Here is a 25,575-nt window from a genome sequence, read left to right on the forward strand (position 1 = left end):
GAACAAAGGGGAAAGCAGACAGTTGATCAGCAGCGCATGGTTCGGAGAGAGGTATCTTCAAAGGATACTAATGATGCATTAGAATTAGGGCATCCCGACAGTGAGGTTCCAATAATAAGAAAAGTAGTCCAAGTGCCTGTAACTAAAAACTCACCTGAGCTAAAAAATTCTAACTTATCCCTATCAATTAAAAAGCAGAATGAAAATACAAACAAATGGGAGAATTAGAATGTATAGCAGTGAATGATGACATACACTTAATTGGCATCTCAGAGACATGGTGGAAGGAGGACAACAATTGGGACAGTGTTATACCGGGGTACAAATTATATCGCAATGACAGAGAGGAGCACCCGGGAGGCGGTGTGGTGCTTTATGTCCGGGAAGGCATAGAGTCCAACAGAATAAACATCCTGCATGAGACTAAATGCACAATTGAATCCTTATGGGTAGAAATCCCATGTGTGTTTGGGAAGACCATAGTGATAGGAGTATACTACCGTCCACCTGGTCAAGATGGTGAGACTGACAGTGAAATGCTAAGAGAAATTAGGGAAGCTAACCAAATTGGCAGTGCGGTAATAATGGGAGACTTCAATTACCCCAATATTGACTGGGTAAATGTATCATCGGTACATGCTAGAGATATAAAGTTCCTGGATGGAATACATGACATTTTTATGGAGCAATTGGTTCAGGAACCGACAAGAGAGGGAGCAATTTTAGATCTAATTCTCACTGGAGCACAGGATTTGATGAGAGAGTAACGGTGGTGGGGCCGCTTGGCAATAGTGATCATAATATGATAATATTTGAATTAATGACTGGAAGGGGGACAATAAGCAAATCCATGGCTCTCGTGCTAAACTTTCAAAAGGGAAATTTTGATAAAATGAGAAAAATAGAAAAAAACTGAAAGGAGCAGCTACAAAGGTAAAAAGTGTGCAAGAGGTGTGGTAATTCTTAAAAAAATACCATCCTAGAAGCACAGTCCAGACGTATTCTACACATTAAGAAAGGTGGAAAGAAGGCAAAACGATTACTGGCATAGATAAAAGAGGAGGTGAAAGAAGCTATTTTAGCCAAAAGATCTTCATTCAAAAATTGGAAGAAGGATCCAACAGAAGAAAATAGGATAATGCATAAGCGTTGGCAAGTTAAATGTAAGACATTAATAAGGCAGGCTAACAGAGAATTTGAAAAGAAGTTGGCCGTAGAGGCAAAACCTCACAGTAAAAACTTTTTAAATATATCCGAAGCAGAAAGCCTGTGAGAGAGTCAGATGGACCGTTAGATGATCGAGGGGTTAAAGGGGCACTTAGAGAAGATAAGGCCATCGTGGAAAGATTAAATAATTTCTTTGCATCAGTGTTTACTGAAGAGGATGTTGGGGAGATACCCATATCAGAGAAGGTTTTCATGGGTAATGATTCAGATGGACTGAACCAAATCACAGTGAACCTAGACGATATGGTAGACCTTTTTGACAAACTGAAGAATAGTAAATCACCTGGCCCGGATGGTATACACCCCAGAGTTCTAAAGGAACTCATAAATGAAATGTCAGACCTATTAGTAAAAATTTGTAACCTATCATTAAAATCATCCATTGTACCTGAAGACTGGAGGATAGCAAATGTAACCCCAATATTTAAAAAGGGCTCCAGGGGCGATCCGGGAAACTATAGATCTGAGAGCCTGACTTCAGTGCCAGGAAAAATAGTGGAACGTGTTCTAAATATCAAAATCACAGAACATATAGAAAAACATAGTTTAATGGAACAAAGTCAGCATGGTTTTACATAAGGCAAGTCTTGCCTCACAAATCTGCTTCACTTTTTTGAAGGAGTTAATAAACATGTGGATAAAGGTGAACCGATAGATGTGGTAAATTTGGATTTTCATAAGGCGTTTGACAAAGTTCCTCATGAGAGGCTTCTAGGAAAAGTAAAGAGTCATGGGATAGGTGGCGATGTCCTTTCGTGGATTACAAACTGGCTAAAAGACAGGAAACAGAGAGTAGGATTAAATGGACAATTTTCTCAGTGGAAGGGAGTGGGCAGTGGAGTGCCTCAGGGATCTGTATTGAGACCCTTACTTTTCAATATATTTGTAAATGATCTGGAAAAAAATACGACGAGTGAGGTATTCAAATTTGCAGATGATACAAAATTATTCAGAGTAGTTAAATCACAAGCGGATTGTGATACATTGCAGGAGGATGTTACTAGACTGGAAGATTGGGCATCCAAATGGCAGTTGAAATGTAATGTGGACAAGTACAAGGTGTTGCATATAGGGAAAAATAACCCTTGCTGTAGTTACACGATGTTAGGTTCCATATTAGGAGCTACCACCTAGGAAAAAGTTCTAGGTATCATAGTGGATAATACTTTGAAATCGTCAGTTCAGTGTGCGGCAGTCAAAAAAGTAAACAGAATATTAGGAATTATTAGGAAGGGAATGGTTAATAAAACGGAAAATGTCATAATGCCTCTTTATTGCTCTAATGGTGAGACGGCATCTTGAATACTGTGTACAATTCTGGTCGCTGCATCTCAAAAAAGATATAGTTGCAATGGAGAAGGTACAGAGAAGGGCGACCAAAAGGGGATAAAGGGAATGGAACAGCTCCCCTATGAGGAAAGACTAAAGAGGTTAGGACTGTTCAGCTTTGAGAAGAGATGGCTGAGGGGGGATATGATAGAGGTGTTTAAAATCATGAGAGGTCTAGAATGGGTAAATGTGAATCGGTTACTTACTCTTTCGGATAATTGAAAGACTAGGGGGCACTCCATGAAGTTAGCAAGTAGCACATTTAAAACTAATCAAAGAAAATTCTTTTTCACTCAACGCACAATTAAGCTCTGGAATTTGTTGCCAGAGGATGTGGCTAGTGCAGTTAGTGTAGCTGGGTTCAAAAAAGGTTTCGATATGTTCTTGGAGGAGAAGTCCATTAACCTCTATTAATCAAGTTGACTTAGGGAATGGTCTCTGCTATTACTGGCATCAGAAGTATGGGATCTTCTTAGTGTTTGGGTAATTGCCAGGTTCCTGTGGTCTAGTTTGGCCTCTGTTGGAAACAGGATGCAGGGCTTGATGGACCCTTGGTCTGACCCAGCATGGCAATTTCTTATGTTCTTATGTTCTTATCTCTTTCTGTCTCTTCCCTCTCAAGATGTTTCTTGGATACCAACAAAATCTTCCTAGTCCCTAAGGCCCAGAAACCCTGCACATGGGACCCAGCCACCCTCTCAGGTTAGGAGGTGAAAGAAAAGAGCCTCCTCCTCCTGAAGGTTCTCAATGTTCCGATCTTGAACCTCAGTCACTCCCCCCCCCAAGATAGAAGACTGGTAAAAAAGACCATGAGCCAAAGTGTGCTGATAATTTTTGTGAAACTGCACTTTCTTGAGAACACCTTCCACTGGAAAGGGCCATGGAATACTACACACTCCTACTCCCTGTGACATCATCACTCAGGGCTTGATGTCTTTACCAAGGAACACTTTGGCACCCTTCAATCTAGATTACACAAACACAGCTATACATGGGGAGGGCAATTATCAAAGCATTTCCACAGCATTTTGCCCATGGAAATGAGCTTTTTGAAAACTGCCCGTCATAAATTCAGATAAAATTCTGCATGTTCCATAGCGCGCATGTTTTTACCTACATAGTGTGGAGGCTTTCCTAGACGCAGAGTTAGATCGGGGAAGGCCAAAAATGCACATAGTTTTGCATTTTCAAACTGAGCACATTGTTTTACGCAGAACAAGTACCCACGGAAAAAGCATGTGCAGATTTCTGTGGCAGTAATCTAATTTACTGCAGCAATAATCAAAGGAAAACTGAGCATGTTCTTTTTGCTTTAATTTTTGCTGCAAACCCTGGAGGTAAAAAGTACCTGCGGAGATTGCACCAAAGAGCCCAATTTGATTATTACTCCCATATTGCTTCCATAAATCAATGTTTCCCAACCCTCCCCTGGAGACACACCTTTCTAGCTGGTATTTCAGGATTGCCACAATGAATATTCATGAGATAGATTTGCATATATTGGAGAACCAATGCATGCAAATTTATCTCATGAATATTTATTATGGATGTCCTGAAAACCTGACTGCCAGCAGAAGATGGATGGGAAACACTACAAAATTATGTTTTTCTGTATGTACATACTATACATAGCATATATACTACATATGCTATACATATGCAGATAGGATGTACGTAGCCAATACATATCTTTATATCTCACAGAAAAATTATATAGATATATATATGTGTGTATGTGTCTATCAGATAACTGATCTGAGAGTAGTTAATAATAGCAAATGCCATATTTTTAGAATGACACTGAATGCACGTCCTGCCATGTCAGTAAAACTTTTCCAAAGTCCATAATCCCCACTTTAATCACAGGAGGAATTGAGTTTCACATTCTCAGCTAGTCCTAGCTCTGGAAACTAGGAAAATAATGATGATGAGGCTGTCAGATTTTTTCCAAGCACCATGAAATCACAAACAGTACTAAGAGCTTGAATAAACACCTGTAAATTAGATGCTTCTACTCAAAGAGTATAGGGTGACTACAACATTTCTTTGAATATAGACACCGAAATTTAACTTTAGAAGCTTTAACCTCAGGCACCTAAGTTAGCACTGGAAATCAGCATTGAGCACCTAACTTCATTCCCTGCCCTGGTCATGTCCACTTTTTGCATTTCTAAATTTAGGAGCTCAGAGATTGCCAATCTCAAAACTCTAAGGACTTAAGAGGTAGATATTCAAAATTTATCAGGTTAACATGGCCAGGATATTCAGCAACATGGCCACAGGACTGAATATGTCACAGTAAGTTTGAACTTTCTGGAAAGGCTTATCCAGCTAACTTTAGATCTGCTCAATAGCAGGTTTAACTTATCCAGCTAAATTAGTCAGATAAGTCTGAATATTGTTACTTATCTGGCTAAATAAGTAGCCATGCCCTGGAACACTCTTGTCCCACCCACCACTTAGATGATCAATAACTATTTAGCCAGCTAAATAGTCAAACGTTGCCTTTAGCCAAATAAGTCCAAATGTATCCAGATAAATGATGGTGAATATTAGCCTCTAACTTTTTACGTTAGGCGCTTAGGTCTTTTGGATATCTGGCACTCTTTTTCCCTCAGACCCCCAAGGCTAAGAAGTTTCGCCATCCACAGATCATTATTAATTGCAAATACTCTCATGTACTGCCTAAGATGTCATCAAAAGCTAACAATGGCAATATTTTGTAATTATGCATGGAGAAATATAAATTTAAACAATTCCTAATATTTTAATAACATTTATAAATGGCGAAGGACTTGCATGCTCTGTTATCCTCATAAAATGAAAATTGTTATCAGTATTTTTTCCTAGAACAAGCCGTGCTCTAAGACCAAGATAGGGAAAGACAATTTTCAAAGCAATTTCCGTACGTAAAAACAGTTTTCCCAGCATTAATCGGCCTGCCTCCCTCGAGGTGGTCACAAGTCAGGACATTGTTCCATGGCATGTTGGCTGCTAGCCGGATGAAGAGGCGGCATTCCCAGCGGTGTGCTTAGATCAGGAGAGGGAAATAACGCATCTAGATTGCATTGTATTTTATTTTATTTTATTTATGTGACAGACCCATCCGTTATGTCAGCCTTAAGTCCTGGGTATTCCTATATTCAGAAAGTAGTATGGGGTAAGAAAAAATAGGGGTGGTTCCATTCAAATGCAGCTCATCTCTTTGAGGGTGCTGGGATGGTCCGCCTCCTGACGTTTAACAAAAGCAGCCTGCAACAGGAGTCTTGCGAGACACCTGGGTCTCTCCTGGGCCCAGCGCCCAGAGACAGAAAAGACCTGCCCTTAGAAGTAGTGACCCGCTGCAAGGAACAAGTCCAGTGTTAATATCAGTTAGGGGATAAAAGGATCATTTGGGTTAGACATTCTGGGAGAAAGAGGTTGGCTTCCCCTTCTTCCTACCCCGAGAAAGAAATATCAAAAGCTTCAAGTTACAGAGGGAATCCCTTTCCAACTTGGAATTTGTGAAACGCGAGTGAGATTGAGAAGGACTGAGGAAAACTGTTAAGACCAAAGTTGAGTTACATCAGAGGACTCGCACTTGTAGTCTTCGCCCCTGGGAAGAGAGATAATTGGGAACACTGTGCAGAGACTGTGCGATAGATTCTGGCCAGCTTTCCATCCCAACAAGGATATCCCTGCCCACTTGGGAACCTCATTAATTCAAGCCCCTGGGCCAGAGTAAAGAGATTTTCGCACAGATAGAAAGACAAATATCTGTAACAGCCACCTTTGGAAACTAAAGGAAATAAGTTGAATTGTGCCGTTATTTCATCTTATTACCCATGGGTAAAAGCTTAGATTTTGGACACTCAACCCAAAGTCTCATGTGTATTTTTTCCTAGCACCTACAGCATCTGCAGTGTGGAGAAAAGTGTACCACTCCTGGGAACGCAAACAAGAGTCAACCCTGTCACATTGGGCCCTGAATGTAAAACTTCCCCCCCACAAACAAAAGATCCATCCATGAGGGAAGGAGGGACGTTGAGGAGCCGGTGAACATTTTAGCCGGTGAACATTTTAGGTCCCATCCCCAGGTGCAGTCCGCACCTGGGGATGGGGTTACAATTATTTATTTAAAAACATAATTTCCTGTAATATTACAGCGGATTACAATGGTAACATAAAACATTGGATTATATCAAAACATCATGCATTTGCAATACATTTTCCAGCAACACTTTAAGAATCTTGTCCTGCCACATCATCATCATCTTTGGTCCCTGGATATGTTTCTGTCATCCCTGGGCTGATATTACCAGATAAGGACCTAAGAACTACACCACAAACATGGTCTCTTCAAATGTAGTCTTCCCATTAGGTTAAATCTTACCAAACAATCCAGGATTCCCTAAGCGGGGGGATGATCTTCAATGCCCTAGGCATTGCTCCAAGCCAAATCCCAATGTAAAGTTCATTATACACAGCACTAATAATCACATTGGAAACATTTGATGGTTTCCAACATAACTTTTAAATTATGTAGTTGATGAGAAAAGTTCTTTACAGCTTTAGTTGTTTCAATATACGAAGTTACAAATTTAGTTCTTGAATAATTTTGTGACCTTTCTTCTTTTCTGATCAGTATATATTGACAGATTAACTAAATTTCAGTTAATAAGTCCAATTTCTAGAGATGTGAATCGGAACCGGAATCAGTTCAGATTCCGGTTCCGATTCACATGTGGGGTTTTTTTCATCGGGCCCGATCGCAGTTTTGTTTATCAGCTGCGCCCGAGCCGATAAACAAAAAACCCACCCCGACCCTTTAAAACTAATCCCTTTGCTTCCCACACCCTCCCGACCACCTCAAAAACATTTTACAGGTACCTGGTGGTTCAGTGGGGGTCCCGGGAGCGATCTCCCGCTCCCAGGCCGTCAGCTGCCACTAATCAAAATGGCGCCGATTGCCCTTTGCCCTTACCATGTGACAGGGTATCCGTGCCATTGGCCGGCCCCTGTCACATGGTAGGAGCACTGGATGGCCCGCGCCATTTTTAAAGATGCTTTTGAAAATCAGGCCCAAAGGTTTCAAACTCTGTTATTTCCCATGATCAAAGGCACCTGTGCAAAAAGAAAATGCTAATGTCAGCACGTGCTATGTACCCGCAGCAAGTTTCAAAGCAAAAGTGTGCTCGTATTTACATTCGGAAAATTGGTACAAAGCCCCTGGGTTAAAAGCACCCTTGCACTGTGTCCCAGTGTGGATTGTTAGAAAATTGCCTGGTAAGCTTAAGCCAGAATAAAAAATGCAAAAATACCGTCCAGTCAGTTTGCCAGCACAGTTTTGGAAGAGTGCATCTTTTGCCCAAGAATTTCAATTCCTCCGATTCTGAAAGTGAAAACCCTTCACAGAAACAAAAAAGTGTGCATGCAAAAAACCTGTGCAAAAATAGTAATGTGTTACTTCATCCTCCAGGGCTAAATATTTATTTAAAAGATGTGTTGCCTGTGTGCTGTTCGAGGCGGGTTACCTAAAAACATTCATAAAAAATAAACAAATAATGATCACTTAGCTCACTGCCACCATAATGATTAGGTGGAAATAGGCTTTTTATCACTCATAGGACCCAATTTATAGCCTCTAAGGCCTGGATTCACTAATGCCGCAAGGCTTAGTGAATCCCGGCACTAACGGGGGGCGGGGGGGGCAAAGCGGGGGGCAGTCCTGCGCTAGCCGGCAGTGATCGCACTGCCACGGTGCGATCGCGGCCGGTATCATGTCGAATAACTACACCATAAAAGGTTAGTTATTCAGCGCGAAATAGGCAGTGAAAAGGCTCCTTACCTTTTCGCTGTCGGCGCCATCTTCGCGGAGTCGGCCCCGGTGATGCCCCGACTCCTCCTCTTCTGGGGCCAACTCCACCCTGATGTAGCTAGCGCAGGCCTGCGCTAAGCTTTCTAGCGATATCTAGTGATAGCCTTAGAAAATAAGGCCCTAAGGGGGTCATTTATCAAAATGCGGTAAGGCATTCTTGCATGCGTTAAGGGCTTATCGCATGCGAAAACATGTTTAACGCATGTGATAGCACCATATCGTATGGTGCGATGCAAATTTGAAAAATAGGAGGAGTTAGCTTGCCTGTCTGCGAAGAGCTATTGAATTGTGTGGTAAGGTTGTACTGCCTTTTGCAATGGCTCCTGTAAGGCCTATTTTGAGAGAGAGAGAGAGAGAGAGAGAGAGAGAGAGAGAGAGAGAGAGAGCACCTGGCCATAATGTCATCCCCTGGATAGGTATTTGTAACCCTATGGTAGGCCCACCTAGTCACTCGAGGTAAGATTTAGGTATTAGTGTAGGGGGTTAGGGGCCACTTTGACATTCAACATGAAACGTACGAACAGAACGGTGGTCTCTTGTGAAGATTTGATGTCATTCGGATTGAGGAAACTGCCTCCAAGATGAGATTTGTACAATGTTCTCTCCACCTAGCTTGATGTTACCCAGGTAGAGAGTCTCTCTCTCTCTCTCTCTCTGTTGAATGCAGGAAATACAACAGGTCTGCACCTATCGCACAATCTAAAAATGTTATTGCAATTTGCGCTAACTTAGCTCTTCGCAAAGGTAATTAGCGCAAATTGCGATAAACTGTATATTTGCATAAACCACACCCCTTTTGCTATCGCATGCGATACTTACCGCATTTTGATAAATCCAGGCCTAAGTTTCTTATTGCTAATTACCTTGGAAATCTGCCTCTGGTAGACCATAAGTCTGCCTAGATAGATTTACTTTTAAATGCTTATTAAAAGAATTATAGCATTTAACAGAGCATATGGTAATGGAAGTGAACTCCAATAAACCAGGCCAGCCACTGAGAATACCCACTCAGGGGCTCAATCAAATGCACCATACAAGGTGATAGAACCCCAAGAAAACCTGACTGCTTGTATGCAATGAACGAGCAGATGATACACCCTCAGAGTGGTACTTATGCACAAGGGAGCCTCATTATTCAACACTTTATGTACAAATGTGGCAAGTTTAAATCTTATCTCCCAAATAATGGTCAGCAAATGAATTGCTTGCAATGCACGTGATATATATTCATGAATCCCAATCCCATTGAAAGCTCTGGCTGCAGCATTCTGAATGATTTGGAGTGCTTGCTTTGATCATATTGGCAGGGAGCTCAATACATGCAGAATTGCAGTAATCCAACCCTGTAAGAATAAATGCCTTCAATACTTTATGGAAATTTGACAGCTGCAAGAATGGCTTCAATTTACGAAGCATTCAAAGCTTCTAAAATGATGATCTCACCACACTCCTATCCAGCTCACGAAAGAATAGTATCACATGACTCTAAAGTTTTTTTAACTGATGAACTTTTGGGATTGTGAAATTTTTATGTTGGATTATTGATGGAATCTCAGGTGTTCTTAATGTTGATAGGTAAACAATTCAAGGTCAACCAGTTTTCAATTTCACACGAGCAATACAACACCTGAGTTAAGATATCATCCCAGCTTAGGGTGGTAGGAATAAAAAAAACTGGATGCCTTCAGAGTAAACTCTGTATCCAACTCTAAACTGATCAGCAGTTTACAGCTAGGTGACAAATAAATGTTAAATATAGCTACTGCTAAAGCAGATCTCTGAGGTACATCTGTTAACAGCTTGTACCAAGATGAAGTAGAAGACATGTTGTTTCTGTCAGTAAGGTAGGAGATGAACCAACCCAGCACCACTCCAGAGATGCCCAGTCCTGCCAGCCATGCCAATAGAATCTGATGCTCTGGAGTGTTGAAAGCAGCTGACACATCCAAAAGTACCAGTAACTATGCTATGCTCCAATCAAAATCCCATCTGATAACATCTAAGCCCGATAGATGTAATATTTACATATTGTGTGCCTTCCTAAAGTTAAACTGATAATGATCAAGCAACATATGGTCATTCAGATACTTGGTTGATTAGTACCACATTGCTGCTCCTTCAATGATCTCTATTAGGAACGTTAATGATGATATGGTGTGACAACTGGCTGGGTCACAAGGGTCCATGGACACCTTCTTCAAGGTCAGTTGAACAGAAGCACCTTTCAAACATGGTGGAAGATAACCAACCGATCAAGATATATAAATGATAGAGGTAATGGAGTCAGCTATGTCCTCACAAAGAACCTATGAGTATGGTTTCAACGGACAGGTCAAAGAACAAAAATAAGGATCAGGCAAAAATCCGGTAGAGCAAATCCTGTTACAGCATTAGCACTAATCAAAAGATTTCGCTGGCAGTTAAATTAAACTAAATCAGTGTGATCCTCCTTTTTCATTCTGACTCTTATTACACACCTGAGGATATATAGTATTTAAACATTTTCAGAACCTCCTACTTCGTAACCTCTGTCACCATTATTTGAGATCTGCTGTGCTGATTCCTTTTTGCAACCCCATACAGACAACATGCGGATATGTGCAAAGCACAAATGTGGCAGTTATTTGTCTTACTTACATTTTTATAATAGTGTAACTCCTGGGCTGGTATCGCCTTGCGGGGGCCTCAAGGACCACACCTCAAACACAATCTTAAATGTTACTGTCCTTTCCTGTAGTTAATTTACTCCTAGTGTCCAGAATTCCCTGACAGGGGAAGATTACTTTTCTGGGCCCTGTGCGATGTTTAAGTCTTAATCAATCATTCAAGTCAACTGTAAACAGTAATCACACTGGATGCTGATGTGGTTTCCAACTTTAACTTTTGCTGATTAGGAATGGAAAAGTAGATAAGCAACTTCTTTACTGCTCTTGGTATTTACAGAGTCCTTTTTACACTTGAGATCTTCCAGCAAATTTATTACATGTGTAAAGCCAATTCCATTAATAATTTTGTTCTTTCTCCAATCAAATCATTTTGAGGTAAGTTTTAAGCTTTCTCCCATTAGCTGGTGGATAGAAATTTAACCCAATTTAGTTATGTTAGTTTTCAATCCCAGTGTTCATATCTTTATTGCATTTACTCCTTATTCTCCTTCCCCTTTTAGTTCGTACCTGGGTGGTGCCTTTCCGCTCCTCTCTTTCCTTGCTGATCTTGGATACATTTGAGTGGTGCCACTGGTCTTCTCCTTCCTTCACTTACTCCTTCTCCCTGGGAATGAATGTGGACACTGAAAATCCTTTGGGTCTCTCTCTCTCTGAGAGACACCACCTCCTCAAGATGTTACAAAAATGTTGAGCTTTTGGGCCTTAGGTCACTCAGGTAAAACAAAACAGCTTCTTAAGGAAAAGGGGAAACCGAAACAAGAGGCAGGAAGGGTGGAAAAGCTTCCTTCTCAGAAAAGAAAGGTTTCTAACAGCTTTGGCAGAAATAGGGAACCGTACCCTGCCTTCTTCATTTAACCCAAATCTCAATCTTAGAGACCCCAGGGTCCTTCCCTATAAAAATAAACCATAAAGGAGCAGTAAAGAGAATATGCTGCTCCTATGAGGGTCAATTAAAGATTCCACAACTTAACATGCTGGCAGGGGTTTACAGAGGCTAGAAGCTCACCATCTCAATCTCCCATATGGGGGAGCTACCCCCACAATAGCCCTATACTGTCTGTCGTCCCCCTCCCCTTGTAAAATAGGGTAATCCTCTTAGTAGGAATCCACTGGATTGTCTACCATAGCTAAATTAAGTAGGTGGGGCAAATGGGCACAATGGGAGAGCCAAATGATCCTTCACTGCCGGCATCTACTATGAATGGTACAAAAGCTAAATTAAAAGCAAGATGGGGACATAGCATTCCAGAAGAAGTGAGTTTTCAGTTGAAGTAACAGAGAGAAACATGGGCTCCTGAGCATCCAAGGACTAAAGGCTCCAGAGGAAGGGCAGGAATAGAGAGAAGGCATGAAAATGAGAAGTTGCTTGCTCAATGCAGGGGATAATGTAATGTAATGCAATCGCTACAGGCCAAGCCCACAGCCAGAGAACACGAGATTTAGAACAGAGAGAACATGGGGGAACACAGCAAAGTATGAGGGTGTGCCAATAATGAGGCTCCAATCTGGGAATATAAGTATACCTTGAGAACCAAGAGTTTAAACTGTGCACAATATATGACTGGAAACGAATGAAGGGAGCAGAGCAGAGGAGCGACCTGTGCGCATAACGAGGAACTGAATGGAAATGGGCGTAGCTCAGTTCTGAAGGGGATGGAGAGGATGTAATGAAGGGCCAAGGAGATTAGCAAGGATTCTCTTGCAGAAATCGAGAAAAAAAAGAGCATCAAAGGCTATCCTCTGTGTATTTATTTATTTGTAAAAAGCTTAGGCCTCCATGGAAACGTTTACTTTCTTTTAGATATGGGAGTTTCTTCTACCGTTTCTATTTTGGGTTCCAACAGACTGATAATGATTTTGTTTCTTTTCCTTACTTAGACGGGGGCTCAGTTCCTTTTTACCATTTTGATTGCACTGACTTTTAAAGGAGAGGTTTTCTTCCTTTAGAAGGAACCTGGGATCATCTGTATCCTCGAAGGAGGGATGACATGTTGTTGTCCAAAACTGGGAGAGAGGAGAAAGGAGAGAAGAGGAGTCATCTTGGACCCCGCCAGGGTTCATAGCCGTCTAGAGGGGATATCGGGAGAAGAGGCATTGTGAGGAGAAAGAGGAGTTGTCAGAAAACTACTAGAGAAGTATGAGATATGTGACTGTGTATTTTTGGAAGCATCTGCATTAAACTGCCTATCCCAAAATTTCAACTACTTTGGAGGGAAGCTTAAATTTGCCCTAAACCATTGGGGGGGGGGGGGGGGGAAGTATAAAAAATGTGAGGACTTGAAAATTGGCGTAAACTTCCTAAAGATTGAAAAGATGTTAATATGAAAGATGCTATATGACTGAATGAATGCAGAGTGTTGTTTTATACTATATTATATCGTATTATCCTATGTTTAGCCTCTTGCTACAGTTTTCGTTCTCTGTAAAGGCTACGCCTGTCGTCACGGCAACACTGTTTATGTTTTATGTAAACCGATAGGATGTGCATACGAATGTTGGTATATAAAAATGCTAAAATAAATAAATAAACAAATAAACAAATAAATAAGTAAATTAATAAATAAATATATAAGTAAATCATTACAAAGAACCATTCAACTGTAAAGATCATTCCATTTATTACACGGTTCAGTAAATGAAGTGTTGGAGATCATCAAGGCATTTAGTGTACTTTTGGATGTTAATATGATCTAAACAGTCATCGCTGCTGTTGGTTGCTGGGTGATCATCCATGCTGCTTGCAAGAGTATAAGAAGAGATTTGGGGACATAAACAATGCACAGGGCCTAGAAGATCTGTCTTCCCCCTGGCTCAGGATGGTAACTGGTAAGTAACCATATGGGAAGGTTTAACATCAACTACTATGTTTAAGATGTAGGCCCCTGGGACATTTATCTGGCACTAGCTGCCCAGGGGTTACACAACAACATATCTCTGATGGCTGAAGTTACTCAGTCTCACTTTGCAATTCAGACTCCATCTCATTGAGATCTTGTCCTGCTAAATCTTTGTGCCATATGACAAGAAGTTTCTCAGCAAATTTACTGTACTGAAACAATCTCACGTTTCACACATTAAAGATTTTAAACTCTATCTCTTAATGTAATAAACCAATGTATCCCTCACCCACGCGTCTAAGGTTAAGTTTATTAACTTTACCTGAAGCTTTTAACTTGAAAGCCACAGTGTCTTCTCCAACCTTACACGTATACGTTCCCTCATCTTCTTTCTTTATAGCAGACACTAGGAGCTTGTGCACTTTTCCCTTATCTTGCAGGATGAATTTCTTTGAGAGTCGGATCTCTTTGCCATCTTTATACCACTGTACTTTGACATTGGCTTCAGAGGTCTCACATACAAATTCCACCTGCTCGCCACACACCGCGTTCACTGTGCCACCAGTTTTTTCTTTGTTTATGAAATGAGGAACTGCCAAAAAAACACACATACAAGTACTTATTAGCAAAGTCTTTTGCTGCTGCCAGTCCAGTACTAAAAGTACTCAAGGCAAAACAAGGATAGGGACATTGCTTTCCATTCACCTCTGACAGCATATTGGATTGCCATTTTGTCCTCCAAAATCCCTAATATCGTTTTTGCTCTTGACAGATACCAAAACACATTGTACATGATTTTCTAAGCCAGTTCTGACCAGATTTTTCTTAAAATATAAACACTTTCATCTGTATTTTCATCAAGGTTCATCAAGCGATATGCAATAGTCTTTCATATGTACAGAGATCTCTTATGCATTCAGTCTAGCAGAGTTCCCTTCACATCAAAAATATTAGAATTGTACCATTTCACACAAAAGTACTTGCACGTGATTAATTTTTTTTTTTTTTTTAAAGAATAGACAAATAGATCTAAAAGGGGGAAGACAGAGTACCATCTTCAGTAGCGATAAATTCTGTCAGCCACTTGCATAACCAATCAAAATATGGAGACATTTCTATAACTTAAAGGTCTAGATATGTTTCATCACCAGGGCTGGCAATATCAGGTGTGCAAATTATGCCTCTGCACAGAGGGGAAGCTTCTGGGTGAGCAGCAAAAAGTAGCTCCTATTACAGCAAAACAGATCCTGAGAACCACACAAATTCTATGAAACCGAGTTTTGAATTGTTTTGTATGAACACCTGTCATGTGCATAAGCAACCACACCAGGTATTGCTTTTCACCATGATTTTGTTTATGTTTGTATTTTAAGCTTTATATTTGTTAAATGGTTTGACTTGCTTTGTTTCTACACCTCTGAGACAACCTTAGATGCTAGCTTTCAGCTTTGGTCCCAGAGTTTAGGAAGTGAAATTAGGTGTCTTCTGGAAAGGGAGAGTGAAAAGGTTTTAATGTGAATTCATGGACTCTCCTTCTCTTCCCTCTGCCAGCCATGGTCATTGGAGAAGGAAGTGTTAACAAAAGATAGCTGTTCCTCTAGTCTCTCCTTTCTGCTCAAACACCCCCTTAACCTGGCTCCCTAACTGTAGCAACCTCAAAGGCTTTCTAGGAGAACTGATGCATTGTATTGAGACAGTTGCTGCTAAAAAAAACCAAAACCTGGCGACTGTGGAGGGAGAGGAGAGGAACTGAGGGGTGCCATGCAGAAGGAAGGGCAGGAAGAGAGTGGATTTGAGGAAAGAGGGACAGAGGGGAGCCACAGGGGAAGGAGTGAAGAGAGGGAAATGGGGCCCGAGAGAGAAAGGGGCATAGGGGGCATGAGGAGAGGAAGGGAGGGGAAAGAGAAAAATGGGGTATGAAGAGGAAAGAGCGAGGGACCTAAGGGACTCTCAGGAGAAGGAAGGGAGAAGCCATGGGGGAGTCTAAAGAGTGATATGGGAGGCTGGGAAAGGCAGACAGGAGCCATGGGGGAAGAAGGGGAGAGAGGCAGAGGGGGCCATAAAGGAGGGAGGGGAGAAGGTTAGAGATGGACATGAGGAAAAAGGAAAGGACAGAGAGGAGCAATAAGGGAGGGAGGGGAGAATGAGAAAGGGGCATGAGGAGGGGAGGGCAAGGGTCAGAAGGGAACCACAGATAAGAGCAGGGAGTCAGGAGAGGGAAGGAGAGGAGGATCAGGTGGCAGCCATGGGAAATGAAGGGGAGAGGTGCTGGGGGACCATGAAGGGGATGGAAGGAAAGAGTGGGTACAAGGCAAAGGAGAAAGAATGACGAATGGGGCACAGAAGAAAGAGGAAAGAAGAAGGTCAGAGGGAGCATGAGAGAGACAGAGAGTAATAAGGCTGGGAAGTGTTATAGATAAGGTGGAGATAGGGCTGGGGGGGGGGGGAAGGGATAGATAACTGGATGAGAGTGAGAAAAGGAGGGAGAAAGCTTTCAAGATCTCATCCTACTCAACTACTTGGTTGGTGTCTTTGTACCTAAGGTTTAAGTTGGCTATTACTGCAAAGTTCTAGTAGCAATATTGGAAGAAACATCTGAAGAAGAGACAAGTGTAGTTCCAAAATCCACATACCTCATCATCTTTTTAATATACTTATGCTGGTCTGATAAAAGATTTTGCATCCCACCAAGATGTAAACATACTATTAAAACCCAAGTCAAAGCAGTAGGAGACAGACATTGTATTCTTTCCGAAGGAAGCTCCAGCAGAAAGACCTACCTTTCACTGAAAGTTGGTACACTATTTTATCCCCTTCACAGATACATTCATAAATGCCGCTGTCTTCGGACGTAACCTCACGGACCTTTAAGATCCGCTTCCTCTCCATTGACTGAAACTCATATTTTTGACTGGCTTTCAGTTCCTTGCCATCCTTGATCCACCTTACAGCCACGGCTTGATCGGAAATTTCAGCCAAGAGCTGTGCCTCTTCATGCAGACGAGCTGAAATCTTCTCGACATCCCCACTTTTGTTGGTGAATCGTACTGGAACAGCTGGTAAAGGTCAGACATCAAGTTATAGATGCACTTTTCACAGGCCACCAGGGTCAACAGACTACACTAAGCTAGGAGTCTTATCTTTAGGCAGAATCCTAAGGTTGTGTTATTGAATGGTAAATTTCATGATACAATGAATATCTGCTTTTTTTGTCTTTTTTTTTTTTCTATTCTTTTCCCTCCGCAGTCTCTACTGATTGTACCCTTCCCCAGACAGAATCTTCAGGCAGTGCCCATGACCCTTGCAAGACCCAGGGCTGGAGAAGCACTCTTCTAAAGCCCACCCTCAGGTCGGCAGGGGCTGCCACTCTCCTCTTTCCTCCTTCCATTCCTAGGTCTGTGCATACCTCCTGGTCACACCTCTTTTAATGAACTCTTAGCATCTGTTCTTCTATCTAATTATTGAAGGAATGCCAAACTTCACAATTATATCATAAATAGCTGTACTGTGTACAAAGGAAATATTATGCATCCTCGAGTTTTGGCCAATTTTTACATCCTTCTCATGTTTCTAATACCCACCAAATGGGAAACTATTCTCTCCCTCTCTCTCTCTCTCTGATACACATAAACTTTCAGTCAAAGAAAAGCATTTTAGAGGATTCTCTTGTCCCCAGTGATTTAATATGGACTCCGGATCATTTTATGGTTGAATGTTAAGCACAAGAAAAAAAAGCAATCTCTGCAGTGCCCACCAAACTACCAAAAGATGCTTCAAAGTTTAAATTGATTTTCCTGTAACTTGTTTCCCTGCATTATTTTGTCTCCCCCTAGCCACGTGGGCCTAGCATTTCAATGAGTACCATAAATCCAGCTAAACTGGCTACATGTGCAAGGTCACCTTCATGCCAGTAGCAAGAGAAAAGTGCTACAGTCTCTGCAGGCGGTGAATCACACAGGATGTCTGACCCAGAACTGCACATCTTATGTTCGCTGCGGACGAGGATCATAGTCCCACACTCCAGATTTTTAGGACACATCCTCTACAGAGATCAGTTAATGGACTTTTCTAGCTTAATTTGACCACTTTGGTTACACAGAAAGCATTTTTTTCTTCAGTGTGTACTTGACAGCAAGTGAACAGTGAATTTTGAAAACTAGTTTACTGGCATTAAATTATGTAAAAGCATTGCTTAAACAACTTGGGTGCCCTGTCATTTTACCACTTTGTATTGGTGGTGTGGAAGGGAGGTGGGGACGGGTGTTTAGCTGCTTGTATCACTCAGCCTGCAGCCTCCGGCTTCACAACAGGGGGAATGGAGGGCTCAGTGTACTAGCAGTGGGATATGGAGCCCAGGCATCTCTGTGTCTTTGGCTCAAATGCAGCTCCTGTTGATAGCAGCCAGCCCAGAATTCATTACCATCCCTAACCTATGCAGTAGCCAATGTGTCCAGTGTCCACAGTCATTAAAAACCACCAACACAATTGTTGCTGTTCTGTACATTTGGCACCACTCCCGTTTCCAGGGATCTACTGAACAGGTCATGAAGCAGACCTGCCAGCACATCTCTGAGCTCCCTCAGTATCCTGGCCCCATTTCCTTGTCCACTTTCAGTTTTCCTAGCTCTTACTATTCATTCTCTTTTGCAAATGAAGTTTCATCTACCCCGTCTCCATCTAGGGTCTTGTCAATCAGCAACGGTCCTTCTCCAGGGTCTTCTTTAATGAACATCGAACTGAAGTATTTGTTTAATATTTTCACCATTTCTTCATCTCTCTCCACACAGTGCTCCTTGTCACCTTTCAATTTCATGGTGCCACTTTGGGGTCAGCTTCACTCCCTTCCCCCCGTCCTCCCTCCAATCCCTGATCTTCCCTATCACCCACCACCACCACCGCTGCTGCCATCAATGGGAACTGGCAATAGAAGGAGCACCCACAGTTCCCATTGATGGCAGCAGCATCAATGGGAACTGTGAGAAGATCCGCATGAATAACCTGCTACATACATATATTCCATAGGTCTAGAATGGAAGAACTGGGGAAAGGAGAACTTATTTTTGGAATCTAAGTCCCCAAATAGCATGTACCTCCTATGTACATCCCCAGGTAAGTCGGCAACTAATGTGGAAGCAGTGTTTCTGGTGTTAAGTACATCTAGTTATAGAGTCCAATGCTATGTCGATTGATATTCACACAATAAACATCATGCAACACAAGGATGCAAAATTGACGTATGAACATTGATGAACCTGTGCTTCGAAGACATCAATACATGCTTGTTATTTAAGCCAGATAGCATCTTTCCCTGAAGAAGCCCCAGGGGAGGGGCGAAACGGGTATCCCATTGGGTATTATATTATTCATTACAATATAAAGTATTACAAAATTGTTTGCTTAAAAAAATCTGTAGATACTTTGTATCTGTCCTAACAGTTTGAAAATCAAATGTGAATATAATATTGTGTGATATAGTATAAGTACAGCATGGGTTACAAGCATTGTTAGTTTACATGATGTATTTTAATGTGATATTGGGGTGTGGGATATGGTAGTATGTTTGGTATGTATGGATGGATGATGTGAGTATTTTAATGTGGGTATCTTTCGTAGTACATAGTGGTACCTGTATAAATTGTATTGTTGATATGATTGTTAAATAAAATTATATATATAACATTTGTTTGGCATTTAAATGTTGCCGAGTTCCTCTGGATTAGTAGTAGATTGACTCTAGTAACAGAGGTATGCACTTATGTATATGACCTGAATAGGCATCCCCAGGTAAGTACACAAACAGAGGCAACGTATCACGAGTGTCCCAGTGCTCCCACTCACAGCAGTAGAGCCCACGTAAGGAATCTCAGAGACCTCCATGTTCTTCATGAGTCAGCACCATATAGTACTGTCTGGATGTGGTGGACAATACTGGTTTGTATAGCCCTGGATCTATTTCCCTTGGAGAAATTTTGTCCAAATTTAGAGCATGATTTCCCATTCTATGTTTGTGGCAAAAAAAAAAAACAGTTAGTAAATTAGGCCCTTAGTTTGACTGCAAAATTTGTGTTTCTTTCAGTCATTTAATTTTAGAAGTTTAGATTTTACAACTGTGATGGGATTACCCCAGTCACTAACATTATCCCTATGTGATTTTTCTATCTAGGAGCAGTAGGAGGGGTTTTGATAATTTTTGATTCCTCCCACTGCTGTAACCCCACCTTTTGGGGGGATAGGCTTGTTGGGGTATAAAGTCTATTGGAGCATGCCCAGTGCTCCAGACAGTTAGTGGGAAGGCGACAGAGGAAAAGTGAGGAGCTGAAACCTTTCCCAGGGTTTCAGAGGAGAGACGATTGAAAAGCAAGAGATTTCCCCAGGATCTCAAAGCAGGGTGTTTGGCGAACTGGAGATTCTCCTTGGATCTCACAAAAAGCAATTCAAGCAGAGAAAGAGATTTTTTAGAAGATTTTTGGATTTTCACTGGTCAGTGATTGAGGGAAGGGCATACCCCTGGTATCCCAAAGGACTGGAATCAGAGATATCTTTTGGCCCATTTGAACAGATAATAGATTGGGTAAAGAGAAGAATGTAGATGTTTGAGCCACTAACTCAAGAGACTTGTATTTTTGATAGTTGACTGACAGTTGAAGATTTTGACTTGTTGGAACTGTCTTGTGGATATTTTGCTTAGGGAATTTTCCAGACCAGGTCATGCCTGAACTGAAACTACACTTTTATCCCACTCTCACTGGTGAGGATATTTTCAAATCGGGATGAAGGTGCAAGAGCAGGAAGGGGAGTGAGCAGAATAAGGATGAACAGAGAAACCATTTGTTTTTTTATAAATCACTGGATATATGTTAATTCTTATTTTTTTGTCTTCTTGACCTGGATTCTCTTCTTTAAGTTATAGTAAAGACAATTTTTTATTTGAACACCAATCACAAACTCTAGTATTTTAATTGAGTTTGACCCAAGTATGGACCTACTGGGATGGATGAACCCTTTTGTGATTCTTAGTTTCTCCCTGTTGTGCTGGTTTTGGCTTCTCTGCTTCTATTTCTCACTATCTGGCACCTTATGGAAATTGTCAATATAGAGTGTGAAGTGGTCCTGGAGATCATGGTGGATAGCACTCAGGGCCCCGGAAGAGAAATCTTCCTCCCCTTCTGAACTTGAACCTGAACCCATAGCACCCCTAGTCTAGAATAAAGCACCAAAACAGGGCACTGGCTACACAACACAGAAAAAAACCATGTAAAGAGTTTGGAAGGGTTGATTCTACAAAATCTTACAGTGCAAGATAGAAATTTTTAAAGGTTGCCAATGTTTTATGGCCTAATTGGCAGACTTGAACAAAGAGAATTCAATAGTATGTAGTGTATTGATGGAGTGAGATTTCCTTAGGTGATATAATGGTACTTTAGAGAAAATTCATATAGTTTGAAAATTAGTACCTTTTACCCTGAGTCTGGTGCTGCTTTCAATATTATTGGATACAAATTTCACCTCTGTGTCATCATCCCTTTGTGAAACGTTCTTGATGATGAGGATGTGGGTGTTCTTCGTTCTCGTTATGATGTAGCTCTCACTGCTCTGTATGACCCTACCATTCAGGAGCCATTTGCCAGAAGAAGCAGCTGTGAGGTCAATGGAAAATATGGCTTCTCCTCCCAGTGACACTTCCACCGCTTTCAACGGTGTTTTCACATCAGCTTTTGGTTCTAAAGAGGGACAAGAATAAAGGATCACAAGTGACAAGTGACAGCCACAACAATTCAGATTTTTACTTTTAAGTTGTCTTTCCTGAAAGTAATTAAGCTGCTCCGCAGTATTTTCCTTGATCCCCTAGGAACCGCCAAGTTCAGAATTACTACAAATGATATCACATGGCATGGTTTCTCATTCATTAGTGTTATGCGTTTGATCAGCATCATAGTCTTTAAAGATCAATTAGATTCAGTGCATGTGATATCATTTACAGCACTCTTCCAAATATGGCCGCTGACATAAATTGCAAGGTAGCAGTTTAAAATATTAAAAATAATTTAAAAGTAACACTTTTATTTTATTAAATGTGGCACTATACACAATGATTTCAGCTTTCTTTTAAAGCAGCATTTCTATGTCTCCCAAAATTTTGCTTATTTCCTGGCTATACTCGTCTCTCTCTTACCTTACCTTCTTGATCAAATGTGTTGCCCATATTTTTATCTGGAACAGAAAGTGTGCACTTTCTATTATAGCCATGTCTGTTATTTGTTTATTTATTCATTTCATTTATATTCTGCCTTTCAGACACTTCAAAGCGGATTACATTCAGGCACTGTAGGTACTTCCCTGTCCCCAGAGGGCTTACAATCTAGGAGGGTCATTTACTAAGCAGTTTTCCCATAGACACAGAATGGGAGAAAACCTTTAGTAAATTCACCCCTAAGTTTAAAAATGAGGCAACAGAGAGTGATGTGACCTGTCCAGAAGTCGTAAGATGTGTCTTTCCATCCTTCTTCCCAGACATGTGAAGAATAACCCTGTCTTGGTGCATAACTGGGTCTCCCACACCTTGACATACTGTGCGCCCACTCGCTCGCTGATCCAAGCCAATCTGCTGCTAGCTTTAAAAGAAGTTTCACCGTATATAAACATTCAGCCATACTTAAATGCAAAAAATAAATAAATAGTGACCTACCGTTTCTTGCGACTCTGAGTTTTCAGTGCATAGTCACCCCCACCAGTTATGGTAGAAGAACTGTAAATTCTCATGGCTTAACTCACCAAGGTGTAAGGTCCCCGGGAAGTCCAAGTGAGGACTCTGTCCGAAGCTGTTGACCGCACTGACTCGAAACTGGTAGTCTCCCTCTTCTGATACGTTATTCACTGCGAGCTCTGGGACAGGCACATTTCCAGATTCATGGCACCTCATCCAGCTAACATCCATCAGTTTCTTATACTCCACAATATAACCATCAATATGGATGGGGCGTTCCATTAGTGGAGGTGACCAGGATAGCGTAACCGATGTTTCTGTCTTATCTTTCACCACAGGGTTGACTGGGGGATGGGAAGGGGGTCGTCTTAACGCTGCATTGTATAAAAAAAAAAGCAAACAAAAGACATTTTCTAATCTGTCTATTGCTACACATGAGTACAAGCTTTAAAGTCTCTCAACCTAGCCAATTCAAAATGTAAGGTAAAAAAAATGCTTCCCTAAACTTTTATGGAGCTCAAATATAACAAAATACATCACTAGGCAGAAACAAAACATTTTTACATTTTTTTTGTATTTTGGACCATTTTTTGAATACCATGCGCCATCATCACCCCTTCTTCCCACTTCTTCCTCCCTCCAGTTTGGTCTAGCAAAAGAGCCAGATTAACACATAGTTCAAATTAGGCTCATGCACAGAGCCCAAAGTCAAGAGGGTGCCTTCAAGACCTGCTAAGTCTCTGACAACTGTGAGGAGAATCCAACATAAGAGGGAAAAACTCCTTCTAGAAGAGGGAGACTTGGAGCCAGGGTAGAGTTTTCAACTGCCAGCTTTGGCAGTTGGCCAAACTTAAAACCAGCAATATAATTGCCAGTGATCTGCCTTGCTCCCTCTGGATCCAGCCCCTCCCCGTACTGTGCAACTCCATTTCATCTCTCCTTGCATGCCCACCTCATCTCCCACCACAGTTTTCCCCTACCCCTGCAAAACCTCTACTAATTCACTGATTACCCCACTGGATGACCACCCACACATTCATCCCTTCTGAAGCAGCTTGGGGGAAGATACAGGAGCCAGCCTTGAATCTGGCAGGGTGGGGTGACAGCAGATTGCGTGGATGCAGGCAATGCATGCTCACAGATTCCACTTCCCATGTGGAAGCCTAGACAGATCAGGGCCACTGTGGTGCCTGTGTGTGCTGTGTGTTCAATGGCTTTATCCAGGTACTTACTTGCAACCTGTTGCTGCTAATTAAATGGCAGAATCCAGACAGACTCATAGGTTTTATATCAACTTATTTCAGAAAGAAAGAGAGAATTTAGAGGCCTGCTACTGTGGCTGCTTCCTAGCCCTGAATGCTTCCTGCAGCTTGCACTCTGAACTAATGCTGGCCCTACCAGAGGATTGCCAAAGAGGATATGACATTGCTTAGTCCTCTGCAGGTCATCGTTGCCTGTCCATCTACTGGGAGGGAGACTGCCTATTGGAACAGCTGTCACCAGAACCAGAACCAGACTCTGCTTCTTTCCCCAGGCTCTTTCAGCTTAAATATGTGCAGGTGGAGGAGGGAGTCAATGGCGGTGTACATGGCATGGAATTGAAGAAGTAGTGAATGGGGATAGGGCCATGAATGTATGTTTGCCTAAGGCCCACTAAACAATTAATCCAGCCCTGCCCATCAGGAGGCTGATACATAGCATAGGCTTCTTGCTGGAACTCATCACAGGGCTGGAGCACCACAGGCAAGGAAAGAAAAGTCCCTTTAATGCACATTGAGCCCTAAACTATACAAAAGAAAGATTTTTACCAAACAACAAAACAGTTGCAGAAGAAATACTGCTACCTAAAGATGGAGTTAAAGATCTTAAATGGGATGCTCATCGTATGAGACGGTATGGTCTGACCTTCAGGGGAGACAAAAATGTATACTGCCACATCGGTCAGGAAACTGCACTGATGGGCCAAAATGCAGGACACAAATTTCTAAACAATATATTATAATGGGTTTAGGGCAAGGCCACCCACTTTTCTGCAGCAGCTCAGGGATAAATTATGTGACAAGGGTTAGAAATTTTTGCAGCATTTTTTTTTAATTCTGAGGCCATGCACTGAGCATTTTTGCATATGACTTTATATTACTTAATACATGCAGATATGCATTTTTATTGAAAATCCTACTTTCAAATTCTTCCTTAAATAAGTTTTATAACCTTTGCTGCGTGCATTGTTTTCTTCCGTTCTCCATTTAAGTTTTCTCCCTCTTTTGTTGTAGTTCTCAGATCTTATTTTTCCCCACATCTTTTCTTCTATCTCCCTCATCCCCATTTTCTTTCTGTTCCCTTCTAAATATTCCTCATTTTGTTCTGACTCCTCTCCTCTTGTCTATCTTTCTCTCCTTACTTTTCTTCGCTCACCCCCTTCTATTTTCCTCCATTCCGTCATCCCTCTTCCTTTCTTCCCTCCCACTTCTTCCACAGTCTCTCAGCCCCAAGCTGCTGCTGCCTCCTTTTTGGGTTGGGGGCCGTCCATAAATGAAGTCATATGCCGACAGGAGAGAGGGGCTTACCACTTTAATAATGAGGGGGTGGGGGAGGGGGCTTGAACATATTATGACATCACAAAGTCAAAGTCATAAGATTCCTTTAAGAACATAAGAAACTGCCATGCTGGGTCAGACCAAGGGTCCATCAAGCCCAGCATCCTGTTTCCAACAGAGGCCAAACCAGGCCAAAAGAACCTGGCAATTACCCAAACACCTAGAAGATCCCATGCTACTGATGCACTGATGCAATTAATAGCAGTGGCTATTCCCTAAGTAAATTTGATTAATAGCAGTTAATGGACTTCTCTTCCAAGCAGCAGAGGCGTGGTGAGAGTCTCCGGTGTCCGGGGTCCAATGCATTTGTGCACCTTCCCCCGCTCCCCCCCCCCGCCACACCAATTTTGGGGGGCCC

The 25,575-nt window shown here is 41.7% G+C and overlaps 1 protein-coding gene across 11 annotated transcripts in view; it reads right to left on the reverse strand.

Annotated features, from left to right (window-relative positions):
• Positions 1 to 25,575, reverse strand: part of OBSCN (obscurin, cytoskeletal calmodulin and titin-interacting RhoGEF) — a 745,212-nt gene that overhangs the window by 652,593 nt on the left and 67,044 nt on the right. For all 11 annotated transcript variants that reach the window (XM_029588301.1, XM_029588307.1, XM_029588308.1 and 8 more), the window contains exons 5-8: positions 22,689 to 22,994; positions 21,371 to 21,637; positions 16,697 to 16,972; positions 14,239 to 14,508 (exon numbers count right to left, since the gene is read on the reverse strand). In XM_029588301.1, the coding sequence (XP_029444161.1) occupies positions 14,239 to 14,508; positions 16,697 to 16,972; positions 21,371 to 21,637; positions 22,689 to 22,994 (1,119 nt within the window). The remainder of the gene's footprint in view (positions 1 to 14,238; positions 14,509 to 16,696; positions 16,973 to 21,370; positions 21,638 to 22,688; positions 22,995 to 25,575) is intronic.

This window comes from Rhinatrema bivittatum, chromosome 2 (genome assembly GCF_901001135.1).
Source record: "Rhinatrema bivittatum chromosome 2, aRhiBiv1.1, whole genome shotgun sequence".
Classification (NCBI taxonomy): domain Eukaryota; kingdom Metazoa; phylum Chordata; class Amphibia; order Gymnophiona; family Rhinatrematidae; genus Rhinatrema; species Rhinatrema bivittatum.